At 43.0% G+C, this 20,587-nt stretch overlaps 1 protein-coding gene across 1 annotated transcript; it reads left to right on the top strand.

Moving 5' to 3' along the window:
• The first annotated feature begins 11,970 nt into the window (after positions 1–11,970).
• LOC108026103 (acetylcholine receptor subunit alpha-like 2) lies at positions 11,971–19,354 on the top strand. The gene is made up of 7 exons (XM_017096803.3): positions 11,971–12,705; positions 14,005–14,159; positions 14,573–14,753; positions 15,787–15,946; positions 16,110–16,695; positions 17,277–17,478; positions 18,427–19,354. Exons 1-7 carry the CDS (start codon positions 12,460–12,462, stop codon positions 18,619–18,621), a joined length of 1,725 nt encoding a protein of 574 aa, XP_016952292.1. The 5' UTR covers positions 11,971–12,459; the 3' UTR covers positions 18,622–19,354.
• Positions 19,355–20,587: the final 1,233 nt, after the last annotated feature.

Genomic DNA, 20,587 nt, shown 5'->3' with positions numbered 1-20,587 from the left:
AGCGGACTGAAAGCCAAACACCAGCAGCCACTTTTAAGCACTTTAAAACTCATTTCCTACCCTCAGCCACATTGACATGCACACAACTATGCCCTGTTTTCAGTGTGTGTGTAGGGATTAGGGTGATTCGATTTTTTAAAAAAGCCAAAAACATTTCGTCTCAGAAATCAGAGTTTTGAAATCACCTTAAAGCACATATGTATGTGTGCCTGAGAGTATGCAACATATTTTTAATTCTTTTGAATTTAGTTAAATATTTACTGCATACTTTTTGACAGCTTTAAAAATTATTGTTAAAGTCTATAATTACCAATGGTTAGCCAAGCTAAATGATTCCAACAAATAATTAAATCGACCTAAAATATATTAGTTAAATTTTTTTAAATATCTAGATTTACATAAATAGTTTTAGGAACCATAGATTATTTTGATAAGTAGTTACAACTGAATAACTTATGAAAATTGTTATTTGGACATTTATTTCTCAAAAAATTTGATCTGATATTAAGATTACATTGCAGATTAAGAATCTTATTTTAAAGTTAACTAAAAATTTTTAATATTATTTCTAAGTTTATGTAACCAAATGTGACACACCCTAATACTCGTGTGAGTTAGGGTTAATTTTAGAGGGTCTGCTGTCAATATGAACTTGAGTTCTACGGGCCTAAGCTCCGCTTGTTGGCCGCTACTTCCGGTCACACATATGGCAGGACCTCAACTGTGGCCTGGCCACTCTAAGCCTGCACTTTAAATTGGCTGTAAGTCAGGGGAAAATGGGCAAAAAAGGCTAGAAACGGAAAAGGTAGCCGTTGCCTTGGCGAACAGCAGATACCCTTCATTAGTTTTCCCGGGGAAATCCGCCCGTGTGGGAATCGCTCTATCGAGTTAAGTGGCCCACTACTGCGAGGCTAGGCCGCACTTTGATGTATATAAATAGCCCATCCAGCCGGGCATCGATCTGCCCCGCCCCCTAATTGATGGCCGCATTTATACTCGACCTTCATCCTTTTGCTTTTTTCAACTTTTTCAGTGCTCCAGTGCTCCAGTCTGTTTACTTAGCCAACCGCTGGTGTCCCTTTTTCTTTTCCGGGGGCCTATTTGGGCCACGTTTCCGTTCATTTCACTTTCACATGGGCAATTGCTAATTTGCAATTCTTTGGCCAAGTGTGTGAGACCAAGTGTTTGGATGTAAGTAGCCTACTTTACAAGTCAGTGGGCGGGCGGCAGGACTTCATTTTCAGTTTTTCACTTGGCATTGTAAATACATTTATACGCCGCTCATTGGCATCCGGTTTCGGCAACGGTTGTCAGCGGCACCGGAAACGTAATCTGCCTGTCATCCACCGTCACCCGTCGTTACTTGTCCGCATTCTTATTTTGCCCTCCTTATCTGGCTGTATCTGTATCTGTGTATCTTGGTATCTCGGTGTCTCGGTGCCTTGGGTGTATCCGCGGATCGGTATTGGCTTTCAGCTGCGGTCTGCTTTTGATTTCCTGTTTGTCTCCGAGTCGCTTCCTTCTTTATGGTTTATGGCGAGGTTTTTACCCGTGGATGGCTTGAATCATTCAGATGGCCAGAGATGGCCATATAAATAAGTCATTTCATGCGGAATTCAGCACACAATTGAAAATTCACTGTGGACACTTTTCATAAAGAGCGAGAATTCATTACAATCAAACAAAAAGCTGGCTAAAAACTTTGCTCTCGCCGGGCGCCATTGAAGCGTGGAAAATGCTGCTGCTACTATGCAAACTGCATAATCATTAAATTTTAATTGGTTTTCATTTGTTTTTCCTTGTTTTTCGGCTGGCTGTGTGGTTGTGTGCAAAACAAAATACGCTCTATGCACTGGAAACTGAACACAGCACACAACAAGCCGGAAAATGCCTCTGGAAGCTGTAGAAAATGCAAATTCATTATTGGGTCTCGAGTGCGGTTAGTGTTCGTGGCTTTGGTGTCCTTTTTGCATTTCAGAGCGGGGCTTTAAAGTTCATGGTTGATTAACTCATAAATAGCGAGTGTTGGCACATCCTGCCCCCCTTGCCTGCCCCTTCCCCTGCCCTCGTTGCCCTCGTCCTTTTGGTGTGGTTCTCGGTAAATTTGAGCATGCATGAACAGTGCGGTGCCTCCTTAAAGCAAATTAAAATTTATTTAGTGGAAATATGTTTGTAGGCACTCAATATTGCAAATTATATTACTTTCTAGTGCCTGGGCGTTGATTAATATGAGTTTATTCTACTGCTCAGTTAGTTGTTTGTGGGATTGGCCTAATTTTTAATCAATATTTACAGTTTGATCAGCTAAGCTAGTTATTTTTTGGGATATTGATCTAAGTTCCCTTAAAGTAAGACCATATGACTCTATGTTCAACACTATGTTTTAGATTTATCTAGCATAAATGTAGTAATATAGTAATGATTCATACGGCTGTATCTAGTTTCCTTGTCCGAAAGCAATATATTTTATATTTCACTTCCCTAAGTATCACACGAATTTTAAGGAAAAGGCAGAACTTTTAATATCGATCACATTCTTTTCTTTCCTAGCAAATATATGCCACTCCTTAGGGCCTGTGAGTACCTGAAAAGCAGTCCTTTTTGTATCCCTGAATTTATTGTTTTGCCACGTATGCATGCCACCTGCACGGCTACTTAACCGAGGGTACTCCCGAATATATACGTTCCTTGGCCCATCTGCTCGAGCACCTGCACTCTGGCAATTAAATGGGGCGCAGTGCAAGTGGTTTTCTTCGGCGGAACCTTCAAGGGTCGTCCAAAGGTCCTGGCAAGTGTGCTGGGGAATTACAGTGCCATGATTGAAATTATTTCTGTGTACCGCCGCACACATCCTGCATTCTTATTTTGTACTTCTGTTTTTTTCCTCCTTTTTTCCCCCTTATTTTTTGTATGTTTGGGAGCCGGGCCAACAAATGAGTGGCGGCGGAGTGGGCAGGATCGGCAGAAGGCCTGCCCTAGAGCTGCACAAGTACAACATGAATGCACTCAGCTGCTTGAAAACAATTTTACACGGGATTATGAGAGGGCGGCGGGATGGATGTGAGGGGCAGGGGGGCGTGGCAGATGAAGATGGGTCAGCTAATAAAGCGGCACTCGGTGCAGTCTGGCCGGGAGCTATTGAGAGCTGTGTATACTCCTGCTTACTTGTTGCATAATATTTTCCTTTTTATTAGCTGCACGCTACGGGGCGAGTAGCTCTGAAAAGTATACTACTTTCCTGCGCTTCATCCGCTTTGCCTGGATTTCCGCCTTAAATCCTCGAATGCTTTTTCAAGCTGATTGCGCTAGTCAGGCGAGCAGTGGGCTGGGGGGCTCTGAAGTTAATGAAATGTTTTAGGCTAATACAATTTAATGTTTTGCCAAGCAGCCGCATTCTCGGCAAGGACACTGGGCCCAAGGAGCATGGGAGCAAATGCAATTGCAAGACAAGTTGCCAGCTGGCAGTTCTCCTTAATCAGCAGACCGCCCGTGCACGTGGCGAATTGTTGAAGCATTACTTTGGCAAAGAAATTGAAATTGCCAACGCCATCCACACACACACACACACGCAGAAAGAAAAGCTCGTGAGAACGAGCAAAAAAAACTAGCTAAAATATTTGCACACAAATTAATTTCTTTCCACTGCACTGTGCCCTCCCCCCGGCCACGTTTTCCACTTGCTATTTGATTTTCATTTCAGATACGGCTACGGAAATCCGCTCACGCCGGCACACCGAGCTGCTCAAACAATGGTCCGCCTTTGTGCATTACTCATACGTACCGTTGGCCGCACACTTTTCAATTATCAATTGCAAACGCTTGTCCAAATATTAATATGACCAAAAACTTGATAATCGAAATTCCCACACAGTGTGTGCTGAAATCTGAGACAGCAATATTTGCACTAATCGCACATATATAATATACTATTCCCCGGGGCATTTCGACTGAAGGACAGAGATTTTCAGTTATTTTCGCAAGACATTTAATTTAATATTTAAACTGCGAGTAGCATACATTTGAAGCACCAGGAAACGCTCTTCCCATATGCAAATGAACTGAAGCCATTCGAGTGCCGGCACTACAATGGTTTCAATTATAGTCGAGCAGCCCAGGGCAACCGCTCGACAACTCCGCCTATTAAAATCAAACTAATTAGAAGTGCAGCTCCGGCAGCTCGGCTTCGTTATAATTAGTGCAAGGGTCGGGATTGGGGTTTGGGAGAAAGGGAGGAAAAGCCACAAAAAATTGTTTGATAACAAACATTTTGCAGCTTAAGGAATTTCTGGAAAACAATTGCCGAACTAAGCGCAACCACAGACACAAACACTTTGGCACTTTGGCCGGGCCCAAAGGGGCAATGGGAAAAGGGGCGGAAAATAGCACATAACCAAACAAAACAGACAAAATTCTGTGGAAGTTAAGCCAACAAGTTATAAAATACTCGAACAAGCCAGCGTACAGATGCACACAGCTAGAGATATGCACAGCGCACTCAGATACTCACGCACACAGAGGCACGGCCATGTGGCTCGATGGCTATATAGCCACACAGCCGCTGCACACCGAGGGCAAACAATAAACAGCAAGTGCAGAAAGTATGAAACGGAAATTCTGCATTTGACATAAACGCCAAAAGCACGCACTCCGACACCCAAGCAAAAGCAAACAAAATCAAAAGCCGCGTTGCGTCCCAAAACGAGTCCTGCATACTCTTTTTATGGGTATCTGAATGTATCTTAGAATCTGAGATCAAGATAGACCTTAGACACATTTAATTTAAATTTGGAAATATTTTATTTTTTAAAAAAAGCTACCAAACCAAACTTCCTTCTAAAATTAGTTACAAATTCGATTGCGTAGCTAATAAATCCGTAGCAGAGGCTCCACAACAAAGTGGTTGAGAAGCCAGGAATTGCCAGTTTCGGGTGCACAGATGCCAAGCAGTTGGTAGGAAAATCGCAGAAGAAAACAGAGCCTGGCTGCTAAAATTTCGAAAACGTTTCGCACTGATTTTCATTCGGTTACACTGGCAGGTTCGCAGTTAGAGGGCGACTTTGTCTCTGGGATTGTTGGCCCATCTGCATCATACTGGATGTGCTCGAGTTTTTCGCTTTGCATTTTGCGTTTTTCGGGGGAAATCCCTTTGATTTTCCCCACTTTTTTTCGGGCTTCTGCAGCTCGGGCTGTGTGCCTTGTGCAATCTGGCAGTCTGCATTGGCTTCGCATTGTTCTCACGGCTCAAGTGGTAGGCAGCCCGTGGCTTAAAATATAAAAATTGATGCCAAGTGCAGGCCTTGCCGGGCCGCCTTACACATTTCCATTTTCCATTTGCTTTGGGTTTTCTGGCTCTAGCTCTGTTTCTGGTTTGGGTTTTTTTACTTTTCCCCATTTTCCTACCCCTTTGTTGCCGGCGACTAATGGGTGTCAACGCTTGAATGCAATTTGGAGCATATTTCGTGGTGCATGCGGGCGCTTTTTGTGGTCTTTGTTTTCGGTGTTTTGCACTGCCGCTGCAAGGATAAAAGCTTTTGGTGAATGGCAACCGCTTGCGGTTATCATATGTCAATCAATACGCTGATGACTAATGGATGGCAGCCAGCCAAAATCAATGTCAGGCCAATTTACAGACAATTTCATAAGCGGAATTGACGTCAAGACGCGCACGCACATAAATCACCGAGCAACAGGACGCAGGATGAGGTGCGGAAGGCGGGAAAACAGGAACCTGAGCAGCGCCACCTGCCACACGAAAGGCATTCAATCAAGGCACCCCGTCACCCGGCCAGCCAGTCACTCCGCCCCTCAGCCAGCAATCCCCGAAAATCTTCTGGCAAAATAACAATAAAAGTGAGTGGCCGCAATAATGTCCCATGCCACGCCCCCGCCCACTGCCTCCACCATATTGATGACGATGACAGTGAATTTGCAAAGGGATCTCGAATGCCAATGCGGCGGCGGCGTGTATATTGACATCCATAAAATCCAAGACGGCGCAATTAAAACTTTGAGATCTGCTCGGGATTTATGCATTTACTTGGATTTCTGTCAATTTGTATACATTTTTTATGATAATGAAGCGCAAATATTTCAAGAGCAAACGGCATAAGATAATGTACTATATATTCAGCGAGGAAGCACCGGGCACTGAGACAATGTCGGGTCGGTCATAAAGACGACAACGTGGCGCTGCTAACAACGAACCGGAAACCGGAAATGCCAAGCGGCAGTGCCAAGCAGAAGACAGGCAGAGAGAGAGAGAGAGAGAGGGAGGGAGAGTGAGCGAGAGGAGGAGAGCATAGCCTGGGCAAATTGAGTCCTTTAAAGTTGGCAAAACATTTACCAGGACTTTGCCGGTCCAAAGCCCAAAAAATATTCGCCGGATAATGAAGCTAGTGTGACAAATTGTTGATTTTCCGTCAAAAATTGACTTCAGCACGGATAGATACTCGCCTGGCTATAAAATCTACCCAAGTTGCTTCTCCCTGACTTTGATTCACAGCCATAAAATCATTAGACCCACCGCCCCCCAAACCACCCAGTTGTACCAGTTAATTTGGTTTGCATGTTTTGCACCGACTTGGGCATCGCAAATCGCAAGCAGACGATTTCGCACAGACTGCGAGGCGGTGGCAGTGCTGATGATGACAACGACAATGAGCCGGGTCCTGGAGCAAAAACTTGACAAAGTATTCATAGTAAAACGCGCTCTCAAAGCGAGACAGTGAAACTTGTCACTGCAAAGTTGCTAAGTCAGAAGCCTGATGACTCTGTGTCACTCACACTCCTCGACACTGCCAGAAAATGGGTGTTTGTACATAAAAATCAAATAATAAATATGGAAATTACGAAATATTCGTATTAAAAAACAATTGTGGCTTACACAAGTGTGCTTTGATAATTTTAAAATAAATAAATACTTAAATAAGGTCAAGAAAAGCCCTTAAAAATATTTACACATTTTATTTTAGATATTTAAAAAATATTTTTCTCAAATTATGTCCAGTAAGGTTTTTAAATGTTCTCCAAATCCAAGTCTAAATTGTTTAGCTATTTTAATGATGTATAGAAATGATGTATATCAAAGCCTCTTCCAAAAAGTGGTTAAATTTTCTGTTAATCTAGGTAAACTGGTACATAATATTTTAAGCACTTTGCACAATGCATTTTGTGATACTTTAGATATTATTATACACATTTTCCCCAAGTGCAAGAACTGGCTCCTTCTTCCTTTTCGTTAAACTGTGTGGGCGTGGACACGAGCTTGAGCTGCTGGGCGTGGCAGCTGCTGGTACTGTGCTGGAAAATATTATAATAATAATAATATAATATTATTTGCTGCTGCCCGAGTTGAGTTTGGGCCAACTGAAACTTTGTCGGTTGCTCGACGGGCGGTTCAACTTGAATCCTAATCACATACGCAGTCGAAGAATCAAGTTAAGCCAGCCAAAAACAGCGATTCAAGTACGAACCGCCAAGTCATCACCTCGAGGGCTAGCACACACACACGCACACACTCTCCCAGTTACACATACACCTAAACCCACACCCACACCCACACTGCGATAGCAACGCTAATGGCAAATTAGACTGCGCATACGCCTCGTTGGCACTCGAATTCCCTTTGATTTGCGAACGCGAATTCACACGGCCACGCGGAGAAAACAAAACTAATGCGCAATTAATGACATCCGCTTAGCGGGCCAAAAACTATGCAACATTTTTATGTCGAGCGGCAATTTTACGGCCCCATAAACACGCCACCAAGGGGCGTGTAATCTGCGACCTCAAAGCCCCTCCGCCTGGCATTTGCAAGAGGACTTGTCGCCGCTGCTCATCATAAAACCGGTATCTTCATTAATTGACCAACGGACCCACGAGTGTTCTCGCCTCTGGCTTTGATTTTCTTGGCCTGGTGCTTTTTCCTTTTTTTTACTTTTAGCGCCGCTCACGCGAAAACGCCATTAAATTGATGGGTCGCCGGAGTTTGCACGATTCGACAGTCGACAGAAACAATTAAAAATGTTATAAAAATGTTATATGCAGGTTGGTCGGTGGCCGTCCATCCAGTCGTCCCTTCGTCGCTTGTCGCCCGTCGATATGGACAGTGCTGATAAAAGCAAACGGCACTTAAACGTGTCAACAATGGGCACGACAAGCGCAGCAGCAGCCTCGAATTGATGAACAAAGGACTGTGCAGGCCTCACCCCAAAGAGCCACCTCCAACCCCCAATGATGACAAATTTTTTTGCCCCCTCCTTTGGAGAGGGTTGCGCGGGACAGATTTTCGCAATCAGTTTTATGTTGTTCAAGTGGCAGGCGAGCGCTCATTGTGATTGGCCTGCCATGGCCAAAAAACAAGCCACCAAACTCACACGTATAGTTAAGACACTGCGAGAAATTAGGCTTTAAACGTTATAATAATTACGATATTTGTAGTAAGCTTTAATTTTATTTTAGGACATTAATAAATCAATAATATATAAAAATAGAAGAAAATAAATGTATTCGATTTAGTATGTATTTTCATTATAGGTAGATGCAAAAAACTTAGAATAAAATGTAAAAAATATTCTAATAATAATATTTCTAAAAAACACTAAATCCCAGCCCAAGTAATTCAATGAATTTTGTATTGCTGAATTTCCAAATGAAATTATTATTTCTATAATAAATTGTAATAAATGTATTTTTAATTGCTGGAAAATATGAGGAATACATTTAGCTTTGTCAGAAAGTGTTTTTAATTGCCTAATTTATAATAAACTTTTTGCCATGGCCAATTATTTTTATTGTTCCTACAATGCAGTTGAATCTTTAACACCGTAAATTGTATCTCAATCCAACTATTTATCTCCGTGCAGGTACGTATCGCTCAGTTCAGTTGGGGGGAATATATATAGAGACACCAAACAGTTTTGCAATTAATTTCTGGCCAAAAGCAGGAAAACGTTTGTTGCTGCCGCTGCTGCTGTGGCTGCCATAAAAGTTAGATAAATGGTACGAATATAGACAAAAACTTTCGATCACGCAGCCACGCACGGCTTTTATGGAGGGTTGAAGCCCGGGGATCCGGTTCCGGATCAGAGGGGTCGAAAAGGGGGTCAAAAGGGGGTCTCTGGTCGCGGCTTTGTCAGATTTTGAAGTGGCAAGCCAAAAACCAAGAGCAAGCCAAGTGGAGCGACTGCCGATTATTTATAGTTGAGAAACTTTTGTCATTTATGTTCGAAAATTTAAATTTTAATTGAGTTTTCTTGCAATCAGGAAGTAGAGCTGAGGGGTGAGCGGGGCGAAAAAGGGGGCAAAAACTCGGGTCCTTGGGTCAAAAGCTAGTTGCGAGTCGCAAAGTCAGGTGTTGGGCTCAACTTCGCCCTGGCCGCCCGATGGGATGAGCTTTGTTATCGAAAATGTTTTGTTAACTTATTCATTGAAAATGGCGAAGCCTCCCCCGCACATCCATAAGCCATTTGGAACTACAAGTTGAAAGATCAAAGATCTAACTTCGCCGAGATTGAGAGAAGTAGCTCAGATTGATGGCAACTTTCCATCTTGTTTATAGGGTATATCAGAGTCAATTCACAGCAGGTGCCTATTTGTTGTTGATTCACCAGTCAAAGTGCAGAGAACAAAACTTTCCTCGCTGTTGTTGCTAAAATGCCGCAATACCAAAAAAAGAGCAGCAACAAAAAAACAAGAATACATCAACTCAAATAGTAAAAAAGCAAAATAGAAATAAAACTTTGAGTTGCAAACAAGCTAAAAACTGTTTGCCATTGTGGCAAGCGTTGGTTGTTGTAATTTTGATTGCTTTGTTATGTGCCGAAGAGGGTGCCGAGTGTGGGTGGCAATAAAACGTGAGGATCCCCTCCATTCCGCACTCTAAATTCCCGACAAACATGTGTAACTCGCCGGAATAGGTTGGCTAATGAAAGCAATAACAACTGTCGGAGCAGCCGTATCAGCAGCCCATTCAAATGAGGCTCAAGCCAGGGAAATAAATAAAAATAAAGATACAAATGAAAATGGAAATAAAAGGGGTGGCCACGAAAACAGCAATAAAGCAGCTAATAGACTAGATTAAAGTTGTCCCGGCAGCCGGCGCATAAATTGCTCATTGAATGTTTTGCCAGAAGTAAAAACGCTGATGCCAAACAATTCGGAACGCATTTGGGCCCCAAAAAGCGAGCGGCTAAAAATGCCTTCAATGACCGTAAGCCATAAAACACACGCGGCTCAATGGCGGCACGGCCAAATGACAGAGTTCATGTATCATTATGGCCTCGCCGGAACTTGGGGCCAAAACACTGACCAACAGGATAGGGAACCCTAAGCCCAATGGGTTTCCAACTCAGAGCTTCTAAAGCTGAAGTTCAGGCTGCTTAGATACAACAAGAGTGGGTTGAGCTGTGCTGGATGCTTTATGGCCAACTATTTGGTGTACACAAGCCATGTTTCCAATTTCCAAAATGTTATGTATTATTAAAATATATAAAAATATATTGAAACATGTTTATTTTATTATTCCTTTAGTTTCTGCGAAGTTGCTTTATTTACTTAAACCTTAAGTTAAAGTGTTAACTCATGTCTTAAAGATAGCTTGAAAAAATATTAAATAGTAGTACATTATTTAAATAAAAACTAATATATAATATTGAAATAAAAATTTGAATTACCAAATAAGATATAAAATAAATTACGTAGAGGATATCGTGAAATATCATTTAAAATTTGATTTAAAAGATATGCAAAAATATTAAAGAAAATAAATATATAATATGATAAGATAAATAAATGCAGAATATTTAAATAACATAAATATGGTATATTTATAGCTTGGCTAAGGATTCAAATAAAATATGATCGCCAGATTTGTTTCCGAAACAGTACATGGCAGAGTACAAATTAAGGCTTAATTCCCTTAAATCAACGGCGCTGGAAAGTTGTTAATTTCAATTAACCAGCCGAAAACGCTGGTAAATTCAATTATTTTCAATGTGCAGTAATTAAATTCAACCAGCCAAGGGTAGCCGGGAACCGGACTCTGATCTGGGATGATGGCCGGGCTGGTTGTCATCGCAGCGAACGCATTACTGGCATTTCAGCAGGGGGCGTGCTCAGCCGGCAGGGAATGAAACACAAATGTGGGTGGTGCAAACCGAAAGCCGCAGAACAACTCAAAATCGCAATATGACACATATGTGAACAGACGTAGCAAAATACCAAAACCGAGCGAACCAACAGCCAGGCAAAAAGTGTAGCCAGCATTGCAGCGTTAAACATGCAAAAGTGCACAAGTGCTGATAGCTGTATCTGTGTGAGTGCTTGCCAGTGCATCTGTGTGCGAGTATCTGTGTGAGGGTCCTGGGCGGACTGCATGTTAACGTGGATTTTAACGAATGTTGACAATTACGAAAAATTTGGTTTCTGGTTAAACGAAATGTGGGCCCAACGGGGCGTATGAGTGTTTGCCAAATGTGCAGCCGTATGTGTACACATGTATGTGCGATGGGCGAAGTTTTCCTTTCCTTTCGTATCCTTTTCATTTTTTTTTTTTCCACTTTTCCCCCATAAGTGTGTGCTGGGAGTATTTGTGGGGAATTTTTTTGGGCTGTGGCTCGCCGGAATCGCGGGAGAGAGCCCAAAAAATATCTACGGCCAAAAGAGCACCGAACTTCAGAGGCAAAGTTGTAATGGAGTCTGGGTCCTGGGTCTGTGAGGGATTAGCGCCCATCAAAGAGCGCTCCTCAGAGAGTCCAAGAGCGGGCATCCTTCTAGGGCTTGGCTTTGCATACAGCAAGAGGCTCCTCGCTCGCAGGATAACAGGGTGACCCGCAGGGCGCAGGCGCTGCGCAGCATCTGCGGCCACGTTCCGATGGCATCCCGCCGGCGACAAAGCTACAAAACGGAGGCTGCCAGAGGTCCTGGCCAGGCTACAAAAACAAAACGCGCGTCAGTACGATTCCTGTGAATATCTATGCAGGACAGCACGGAGCAGGGCCCCAAGGCTCGCCGAAAAACCAGTGAAAGTGGGCTTGGAAAGCAGAGAAAAATATTTTAAAAATTTCTTAACGGACTAGAAGATTTTTAATAATTTTTAAGACTTGAAATTGAGCAAGTGAAAATTAAAATTAGTTATTTAATATTATTTGGCGGCCTGAGAAAAACAAAATCAGCTGCCTGGGCGCAGCGGCTTCAGCTGCTCAGCGACTGCGCCGAATCCGAAAATCCGTTGGCAGCAGCGAGACTTGGAGACTTGTAAACACTTTTAGGCCATGTGCTAAAAGCCAGCTCCACTCGCTCTGCCCCAGCAACTGCGTCAGAGATTTCAGCCAAGAGGCAAGAGGCAAGAGCCAGCAGCCAGCAGCAAAGGTAAACAAAAACCTGTGCGCGTGTTTGCATCAATAAAACACCGGCCGCCCGAGCAACGTCAAGGCCTTTTGTCCGCCGCGTGACGTCATCATGGCTCCTGGCTGCTGCACCACACGCCCACCCGCCCTCCTCGCCCACATCTGGCGTCACTGCAAGCCGCTCTGCCTGCTCCTGGTGCTGCTGCTGCTCTGCGAAACGGTCCAGGCCAATCCAGATGCCAAGCGACTCTACGACGACCTGCTCAGCAACTACAACCGCCTCATCCGCCCCGTGAGCAATAACACGGACACGGTGCTGGTCAAGCTGGGCCTCCGGCTGTCCCAACTCATCGATTTGGTGAGCAACAAAAATTTAATTACACTGCATTAATTGAAGTCGGGGAAAATTTTTAATTAAGCCGCTCGATCTGCGATTCGCTACATTTGCTGGCAAATAAAAAGAAAGAAAACAAAAACCCGCGTAAAACTTTCCAGCAACTTTCGGCAGCTCGTAAATAAAAAATGCTAAACAATAAACAGCAACAAATGGGGCGAATCGAGAGCTGGCAGCGGAGAAATCTATGAAGACATAATGACGACCCTAGTAAACAGGGATGAAGTCTAGAGTACACATAGAAAAATATCAAAGCTTTATATTTCGCTTTTTAATTTAAATTTGAGATACAACCGCGTTAACTAAATAGTAATTTTAATGCGAAAAATTATAAATACAGCCAAATGGTAATTTTAATAGAACAAAGTCTAACAATATTCTCTAAAATAATTTAAATGTTTTTGACTTTATATTGAAGTAACAAAAGTAGAAGAGATATATTAATAATTAAAGGGAAAGTATCTAAAAATATTCGTTAATTATCCTAATGATAATTAGCTAAAAATATGTATTAATAAAGAAGAATCAAGAAACCAAGTATTAAAATAAATTTTACTTAAATAATTTTTCCATGTAATAAGGTATTAATTATATTAATATTTTGCAGTAAATGTATTCCTAAAAATATTTTTTTTCAATGAAAAATTTTTATTCAGAAATAGTAAGCAACATTTTCTCCCTGTGCCTGGCCCGCGGCATTAAAGTGGCATATTTCAATTCGCAACATCAACTTTATTCCTGTCAGCACTGGTTGCCTTGCACCGCCAGATAAATCGCTGGCATTTCTCAAAAACTTCGGGCGAACGGGGAGCACTAGATTTTTATAACATTTCACTCCAACATTTCATTACATGGAGGGCATCGTTGTCTGCGCTTGCTTAAAGTTCCCGGCCAAGTCATTTGTCAGCCGAGACTGGCCGAGACTGCAATTCCGTGCTGCAGGGCTGCCACTTTGGGTTTCTGGGTGGCGGAGGTGGTGGCGGTGGTCTCACCGCCACCAGAAGGCTTAAAAGGTAATAAAACAAGCCGAAAAGGAAAAGAAGCCGTAAGCTGACAGCAAAAAGCACATTAGCCGGGGGGCAGGACGAGGAGTGCAAATGATATAAGGAAGCGCCGGCGAAAAAAAAGGGAAAAATGAATAAAATGCAAATCCCCCTTGATGCATGGCTGGGCCTTAGCCTGCGAACTCCACTTCCCTGAACGTTTTTTGCGGCTTGTCGAGTTCCTTTTCTCCTTTTGTTTATGCGAGCTTAATTTTTGCAGAATCTCAAAGATCAAATTCTAACGACCAACGTGTGGCTGGAGCACGAGTGGCAGGATCATAAATTCAAGTGGGATCCCTCGGAGTACGGCGGCGTCACCGAGCTCTATGTGCCCTCCGAGCACATCTGGCTGCCCGACATTGTGCTCTACAACAAGTAAGTTGGCCAAAAAGTGGCTCGAAAAAAAGAAAATAGTTAGTTATAATATAGGAAAGAATTTTTATGAAAACTTTAAGCCTGAATTATGGAAATGCATTAAAAAATAACTTTTAAAGCCTTTAATAAGTCATATTAAAATATTTCTTACTAACACTTAAAATGGAGTTCTAATTTTGGTTTTTATTTGGAGGTATACAATTAATATATAATTATTTTTTTACAACCTTTTAAATAGTCAATAAATGGCAAGTGTTTCAAAATAATATTTAAAAATGTCAAAAACTATGCATTAAAAACATAGTGAATATTTATGTTGCCATACTTTTAGGCGCTTTTAAAAAGGATTTAACAACCAAAGTGATTTTATTAGCAAAGCTTACGTTTTAATCCAAGAATTTAAACTTTTTTAGTGCCGATGGCGAGTATGTGGTCACCACCATGACCAAAGCCATCCTCCACTACACGGGCAAAGTGGTCTGGACTCCGCCAGCCATATTCAAGTCGAGCTGCGAGATTGATGTGCGCTACTTTCCCTTCGATCAGCAGACCTGCTTCATGAAGTTCGGTTCCTGGACCTACGATGGTGATCAGGTGAGTGATGGTGCCACTGCCTCATGTCCTCTCTGCCAGCCGCCTGCAAGTTGAGTCTCAGATAAATGGGCGTGGCCAACGATTTATGGTGCACCATTTATCTGCGAGATGAGGAGATGAAAAGATTCGGAGATGAGGGAGCGACTTACACGCCTAAGACGCGGTAAGAACATCGAAAAGGCGTCGTCGTCGGCATCTCGCAGATTAAAATGTGAGAAATTGTATAAAAGTGTAATTGAAACTTGTCTAACCGCTGCACACTCACGCACACACACCCGCGCCCACATAGTCACCCACTCACGCACACTGACGCTGAAAGAGAGCGGCACTAACTCACACAGAGGCACTCGACTGTGTGTGTCGCTGTCATAAAAATGCGCGGCCATAAATTAAGCCAAAGTGCGACTTCCACCCAGACCGAGCAGCTTCCGTTTCCGCTGACCCTTCGCAGCGGAGCACAGAGGGACAGGTTAGAAGTGTACTCAGAAAAAGGGGAATATATTTAAGATGTAATACAGCAAGGGTAATCAGCCAGGGACCTTTTAATCAATTGTATATGGCAACCAAAACTAATGTCTTTTATATTTAAAAGACTTCATATATAGTTTCTTTAAAATTTTAATTTTTCAGTTGCAAAGGAAATATAAAAATGTTTTAAATTAGAAACTAGAATACAAAACATTAAAACAATACATTATTTGATAAAACACTGTGAACAAATTGTTCTTAAATTAAGTAAAATGTTTTGTACTTGTTCATCCTTTTTTTTCTCTGTGATATATATAAAAAATTCCCTTTAAAGTGTATGAAAGGGGTTTTGGATAGCGAACGGACCAGAGATCCCTTTTTTACGGGGCGTTTGTCAACGCATTTAAATTTCGCTACTCCTTTAACGACTGCACTTGAGCGCCTGGCTGGGGGGCAGGGACAGGGATGCGCCAGGTGGCGATGGCATGGCAAGTGCCTTTGAGCTGGTCAGAGGCAGAGGCGTCCCTTTAACGGCTCCATCAACGGGGCTTTTCCGGATTCGCAGATCGATTTGAAGCACATCAGCCAGAAGAACGACAAGGACAACAAGGTGGAGATTGGCATCGACTTGCGCGAGTACTATCCCAGTGTGGAGTGGGACATCCTGGGCGTTCCGGCCGAGCGGCACGAGAAGTACTATCCCTGCTGTGCGGAGCCGTATCCGGGTGAGTTTAGTGGAGTTTAAAGCCCATCGCCTGCAATTACGCGAAAGCTCTACCCAAACTCATCCCCTGAAAAATTGTCCTCCCTCTCCCCCCAAAACTTTTACCATCTTTTTTCACCGCAACTTCTTGGATTTTTGACTGGTTTGATGGCTGGCCTGTTCAGATATCTTCTTTAACATCACGCTGAGGCGGAAGACCCTCTTCTACACGGTCAACCTGATCATTCCCTGCGTGGGCATCTCATATCTTTCGGTGCTGGTCTTCTACCTGCCCGCCGATTCCGGGGAGAAGATTGCCCTGTGCATCAGCATCCTGCTGTCGCAGACCATGTTCTTCCTGCTCATATCAGAGATTATACCCTCCACCTCGCTGGCACTGCCGCTGCTGGGCAAATACCTGCTGTTCACCATGTTGCTGGTGGGGCTGAGTGTCGTCATCACGATTATCATACTCAATATACACTACCGGAAGCCGAGCACCCACAAGATGCGCCCGTGGATAAGGTCGTTCTTCATCAAGCGACTGCCCAAGCTGCTGCTGATGCGGGTGCCCAAGGACCTGCTGCGGGACCTGGCGGCCAACAAGATCAACTACGGCCTCAAGTTCAGCAAGACCAAGTTCGGACAGGCGCTGATGGACGAGATGCAAATGAACTCCGGCGGCTCCAGTCCGGACTCCCTGCGGCGGATGCAAGGTCGCGTGGGGGCAGGCGGGTGCAATGGCATGCACGTGACCACGGCCACGAACAGGTGAGTAAATCAACTCCTTGGGCAGCTTGCAATATAAATAATGTGATGCAATTTTTGAATAAACATTTATTAATAAGGGAATTATAAGAGGAAAAGACTGGATGTATTTAAAAAATTTCATATTAAATATTGTAAATATAAATATTAATAGAAAGTAAGGAAATATGTTAAAATAGAAAAAGGTTTCAATAGATACACTTTGAGTTTATAAATAATAATGAAAAATGAAACAAATGAAAATTTAGAAATGAATACTTAACAGAAAACATTTCAGAACTCTATCATATCCTTTTTAAAATCATAGGTTCCGATTTTAGCAGATTGTACTATTAAAGTATACTTTAATATCAGCAATTTGTGGACTTTTTGTTTAATATTTTGAAATTAAGATATTAATCAACCTACTCTAATTGTGAAATAATCAATTTGTGGAATATCTTAAAAATAAGTAAGACCCAAGTAAAGTGTCAGTTGCCTTTCCCCCATAGTTCAATAGAGTTCCGCACCCACGCACCTGTGCAAATCCTGTGCATCCCGCGTCACAAGGACACTTTGATGACCTGTCATCCCTCTACTTACAGATTCAGCGGCCTGGTGGGGGCTCTGGGCGGCGGATTGAGCACCCTGAGCGGCTACAACGGACTGCCATCCGTGCTGTCCGGCCTGGACGACTCTTTGAGCGATGTGGCCGCACGCAAGAAGTATCCTTTCGAGCTGGAAAAGGCCATCCACAACGTCATGTTCATACAGCACCACATGCAGCGGCAGGACGAGTTCAATGCGGTGAGTCCGGTAGCTGATTGAATTTTTAATTGGAAATTCCGTTTGTCCACGGGCGCCGCCGTCGAAGGAAACCGCAAAAATCGCTTTTGCCGGCCATGTCCTTCCCGGAGCTCACATTCATCCGGCAGCCCGGATGGCCAGTTGGTCAGCTGGCCATTGGCCATTGGCCATCGGCCACTCATTGCCTGTTCTCTTGGCCGGCACTGGCTTTCTTTTGCCGACTTATTTAAGCTTTTGCCATATTTGCACTTTAAGACAACCCGGCAAATCCACTTTTAATTGCTTTTGTTCAATTGACTGGCAATTGGCGCAGCCCTCGGCCATGGCAATCCACCCACTTCTCATCTCTTCATCGGTGGGTTTTGGCCAAAACGTTTCAATCAAACCCCCCGAATGTTCTTTGTTGTGTGATTGCGGCGTCTGGTTTCCCCGATTTTTCCGATTTTATCCCCCCTCAGCTCGCCGCCCCTTTGTGTTTTGGCCCTTTTGAGCCATTTATTTTTTCGGGCTTTGCTTTGTTGCCGCTGCGATTCCGCTCTTTGATTGATAACCGAACTGATGCCCGGGCATAAGTAGATTAAGCGAAGTGCTTAATGCAAGCCAATCGCTCAAAGTGTGGGCTTAAAGCGCAATTAACCGTTCTGCATGCGGGCGGCTCCGAGTTGAATGGCAGCCAAAAAGAATATTTTCAGAGCAACAAATTTTATCCCCATAATATTTTATCCATAAAATAAGAATTAATACATTTAAATAGATGTTTAATTACCAAGCATAATATGAAATACTTTCCCCTTGACTTATTTTTTAATGCCTTTTTCGGTTTTCAATATGTGTTCCTTATTAATTTAATATCCCTTTTTATTTTACCATAATTTTATTAGACTTAAGCACAATTTAAATACATATAATATCCTCTACTAAAGCCGTATTGTTTTTGTTCCCCAACAGGAAGATCAAGATTGGGGCTTCGTGGCCATGGTCATGGATCGCCTGTTCCTCTGGCTCTTCATGATCGCCTCCCTGGTGGGCACCTTTGTGATCCTTGGCGAGGCTCCGTCGCTGTACGACGACACCAAGGCCATTGATGTTCAGCTATCCGATGTTGCCAAGCAAATCTACAATCTTACCGAGAAGAAGAATTAAATTCAAGCGGAGAAAACCCTAAGCCTAAGACAATTTCCTAGTTTAATGCAGTGTTTCAGCAAAATTGATGCGAATGAAAATTAAAATTAAAATACGGTATAATAAAAACGTTGGCCCGAAAGCAGCCAAGCAAAATGCTGAAATGCAAAGCGCTCTTTTCTCAGTCCACATTCGCAGAGCGGGCGAGCTGCATGCCAGGAAGGTTAAAGCAAAAATTATTACAAGAAAAATGCTATGGAAAATACTCGTACGTAAGAGGATGCCAACGGCTTTGCACGCCCCCCTTTCCGCCGTCCCACGCCCCTGCTTTTTCCCCTGTGGCTGTCAAAACTATTTGCCAAGCATGTGTATCCAACAGCCAGCTGCTGCTGCAACCCGCTTTTCCCATTTTCCCATTTACCCACTTTGCCAGCGATTCGAGTACGAGAGAGTATGCCTGGCCTTTTATTTGATAACTGGAAAATTAACCTTTTGAAAATGCGGCAAATGCGCAGGCAACGGATGCCAACTCATGGGGAAGACGACGTCGAGGCACCGAGCTTGTGGAACTATAAGTTGATAATGAAGGGTGTGTGCATGTAATCCACTATAATCGTTGGGTTATTAAAATAAGAGCAACCAAAGACTCTTTCCGAGCAGCCAGCCAACTAGGATAATTCCCCGAATATTCCAGCAGCTCTATTTGGGAACCGTATTTACAAAAGCTTTGGTCTTAAGTGTGCAATAAATAGGACAGAGAACTCCTTCAAGCTTAAGTTATATTTTAAATAAATGGGAATTAGTGGTAAAGAAAAAAATAAATATTAGACTCTGTCAAAAAAGGGTTCAATTAAATTTTGAATTTTTTATATCAAATGCTTATGACCTAAGTTTAAAATCAGTTGTCTTAAAAAATATATTAAGTAAAATTGTTTTACTTTAAATATTGGCTAAGGCTTAAGTAACTAAATCTTTGGCTTATAAATATAAATCAATAGTTTGTAAATAAAGATAAATATGAATACAGAATAATAGAAATATTTAAAAGCCTCCACCACGTATAACAAATAACTGAACTTAATAACAAACCCACAGATGAGACTCTCGTACGGAGAGAGATTTATTACTAGCGGCTTGATAAAGCCGCATCAAAGTAAAAGGAGTAAACGAGCCCCAAAGGTCTGGGCAGGAGTAGAAAAGAAATACAAAATACCAGATGCAGCCAAAACAATTTCCCAGCCAGCTCTTCACTTGCAGTTGCAGCTCTGAGCTGGAGGCATCCATTCTGGTTGACTGACTGGCTCGCTGGCTGGCTTAAAGTATGCGGCAATCAAAAAATGTCTGCAAAACTATTTGCTACAACTGCAAAACTATTTCTATACAAATGTCACAATTTCTTGTTCGTCGTGCATACAGAATGTGCCTCCATTCTGGCAAGCTGGCTGTTTGTGAATGTCATTCAAATTGATGGGCAACAGAGTGGCAGGCCAGCCGCAGTGCCACGCCCCCTTTTCGGGGGGTGGGGTGTTGGGGGTTTCAGATCCTGCCTGTCAATGTCAGTTTGCGCAAAGCAATTGCAATTTCTTAGTGACTGCAACAAAAGAAAGGGCGACGGAGCCTCATCGCGAGAGCGTGAGTAACGCTGGCTCAGCTCAACAAGTACTGCAGTTGGGGATCCTCGTCCTCTGCTCCTTGCGCCGCAGGATGTTCGCCGGATTTCGGTGTGTGTATGCATATATTTTGCATACATTCCCCACTATCGGGAATCAGTTTACGCACACACTTGCTCCATTCACCCACTCACTCACCCATCCATTCATTCATTTTCCTTGGGTTCGGTTCCGCTCCGCTGTCATGTTGACAAGTTCAATATGCTGCAGAGGCACCCAGAAATCACCCAGAAAACACCCAGAAATCACACAGAAACCACCCAGCACCTCCCACTGACTGAGTGACTTTGCCAGCTTGTCGCTTTTCGCATTTCGCG

Source organism: Drosophila biarmipes, chromosome 3R (assembly GCF_025231255.1).
Source record: "Drosophila biarmipes strain raj3 chromosome 3R, RU_DBia_V1.1, whole genome shotgun sequence".
NCBI classification, from domain to species: Eukaryota; Metazoa; Arthropoda; class Insecta; order Diptera; family Drosophilidae; genus Drosophila; species Drosophila biarmipes.
This window is presented reverse-complemented; position numbering and strand designations above follow the sequence as displayed.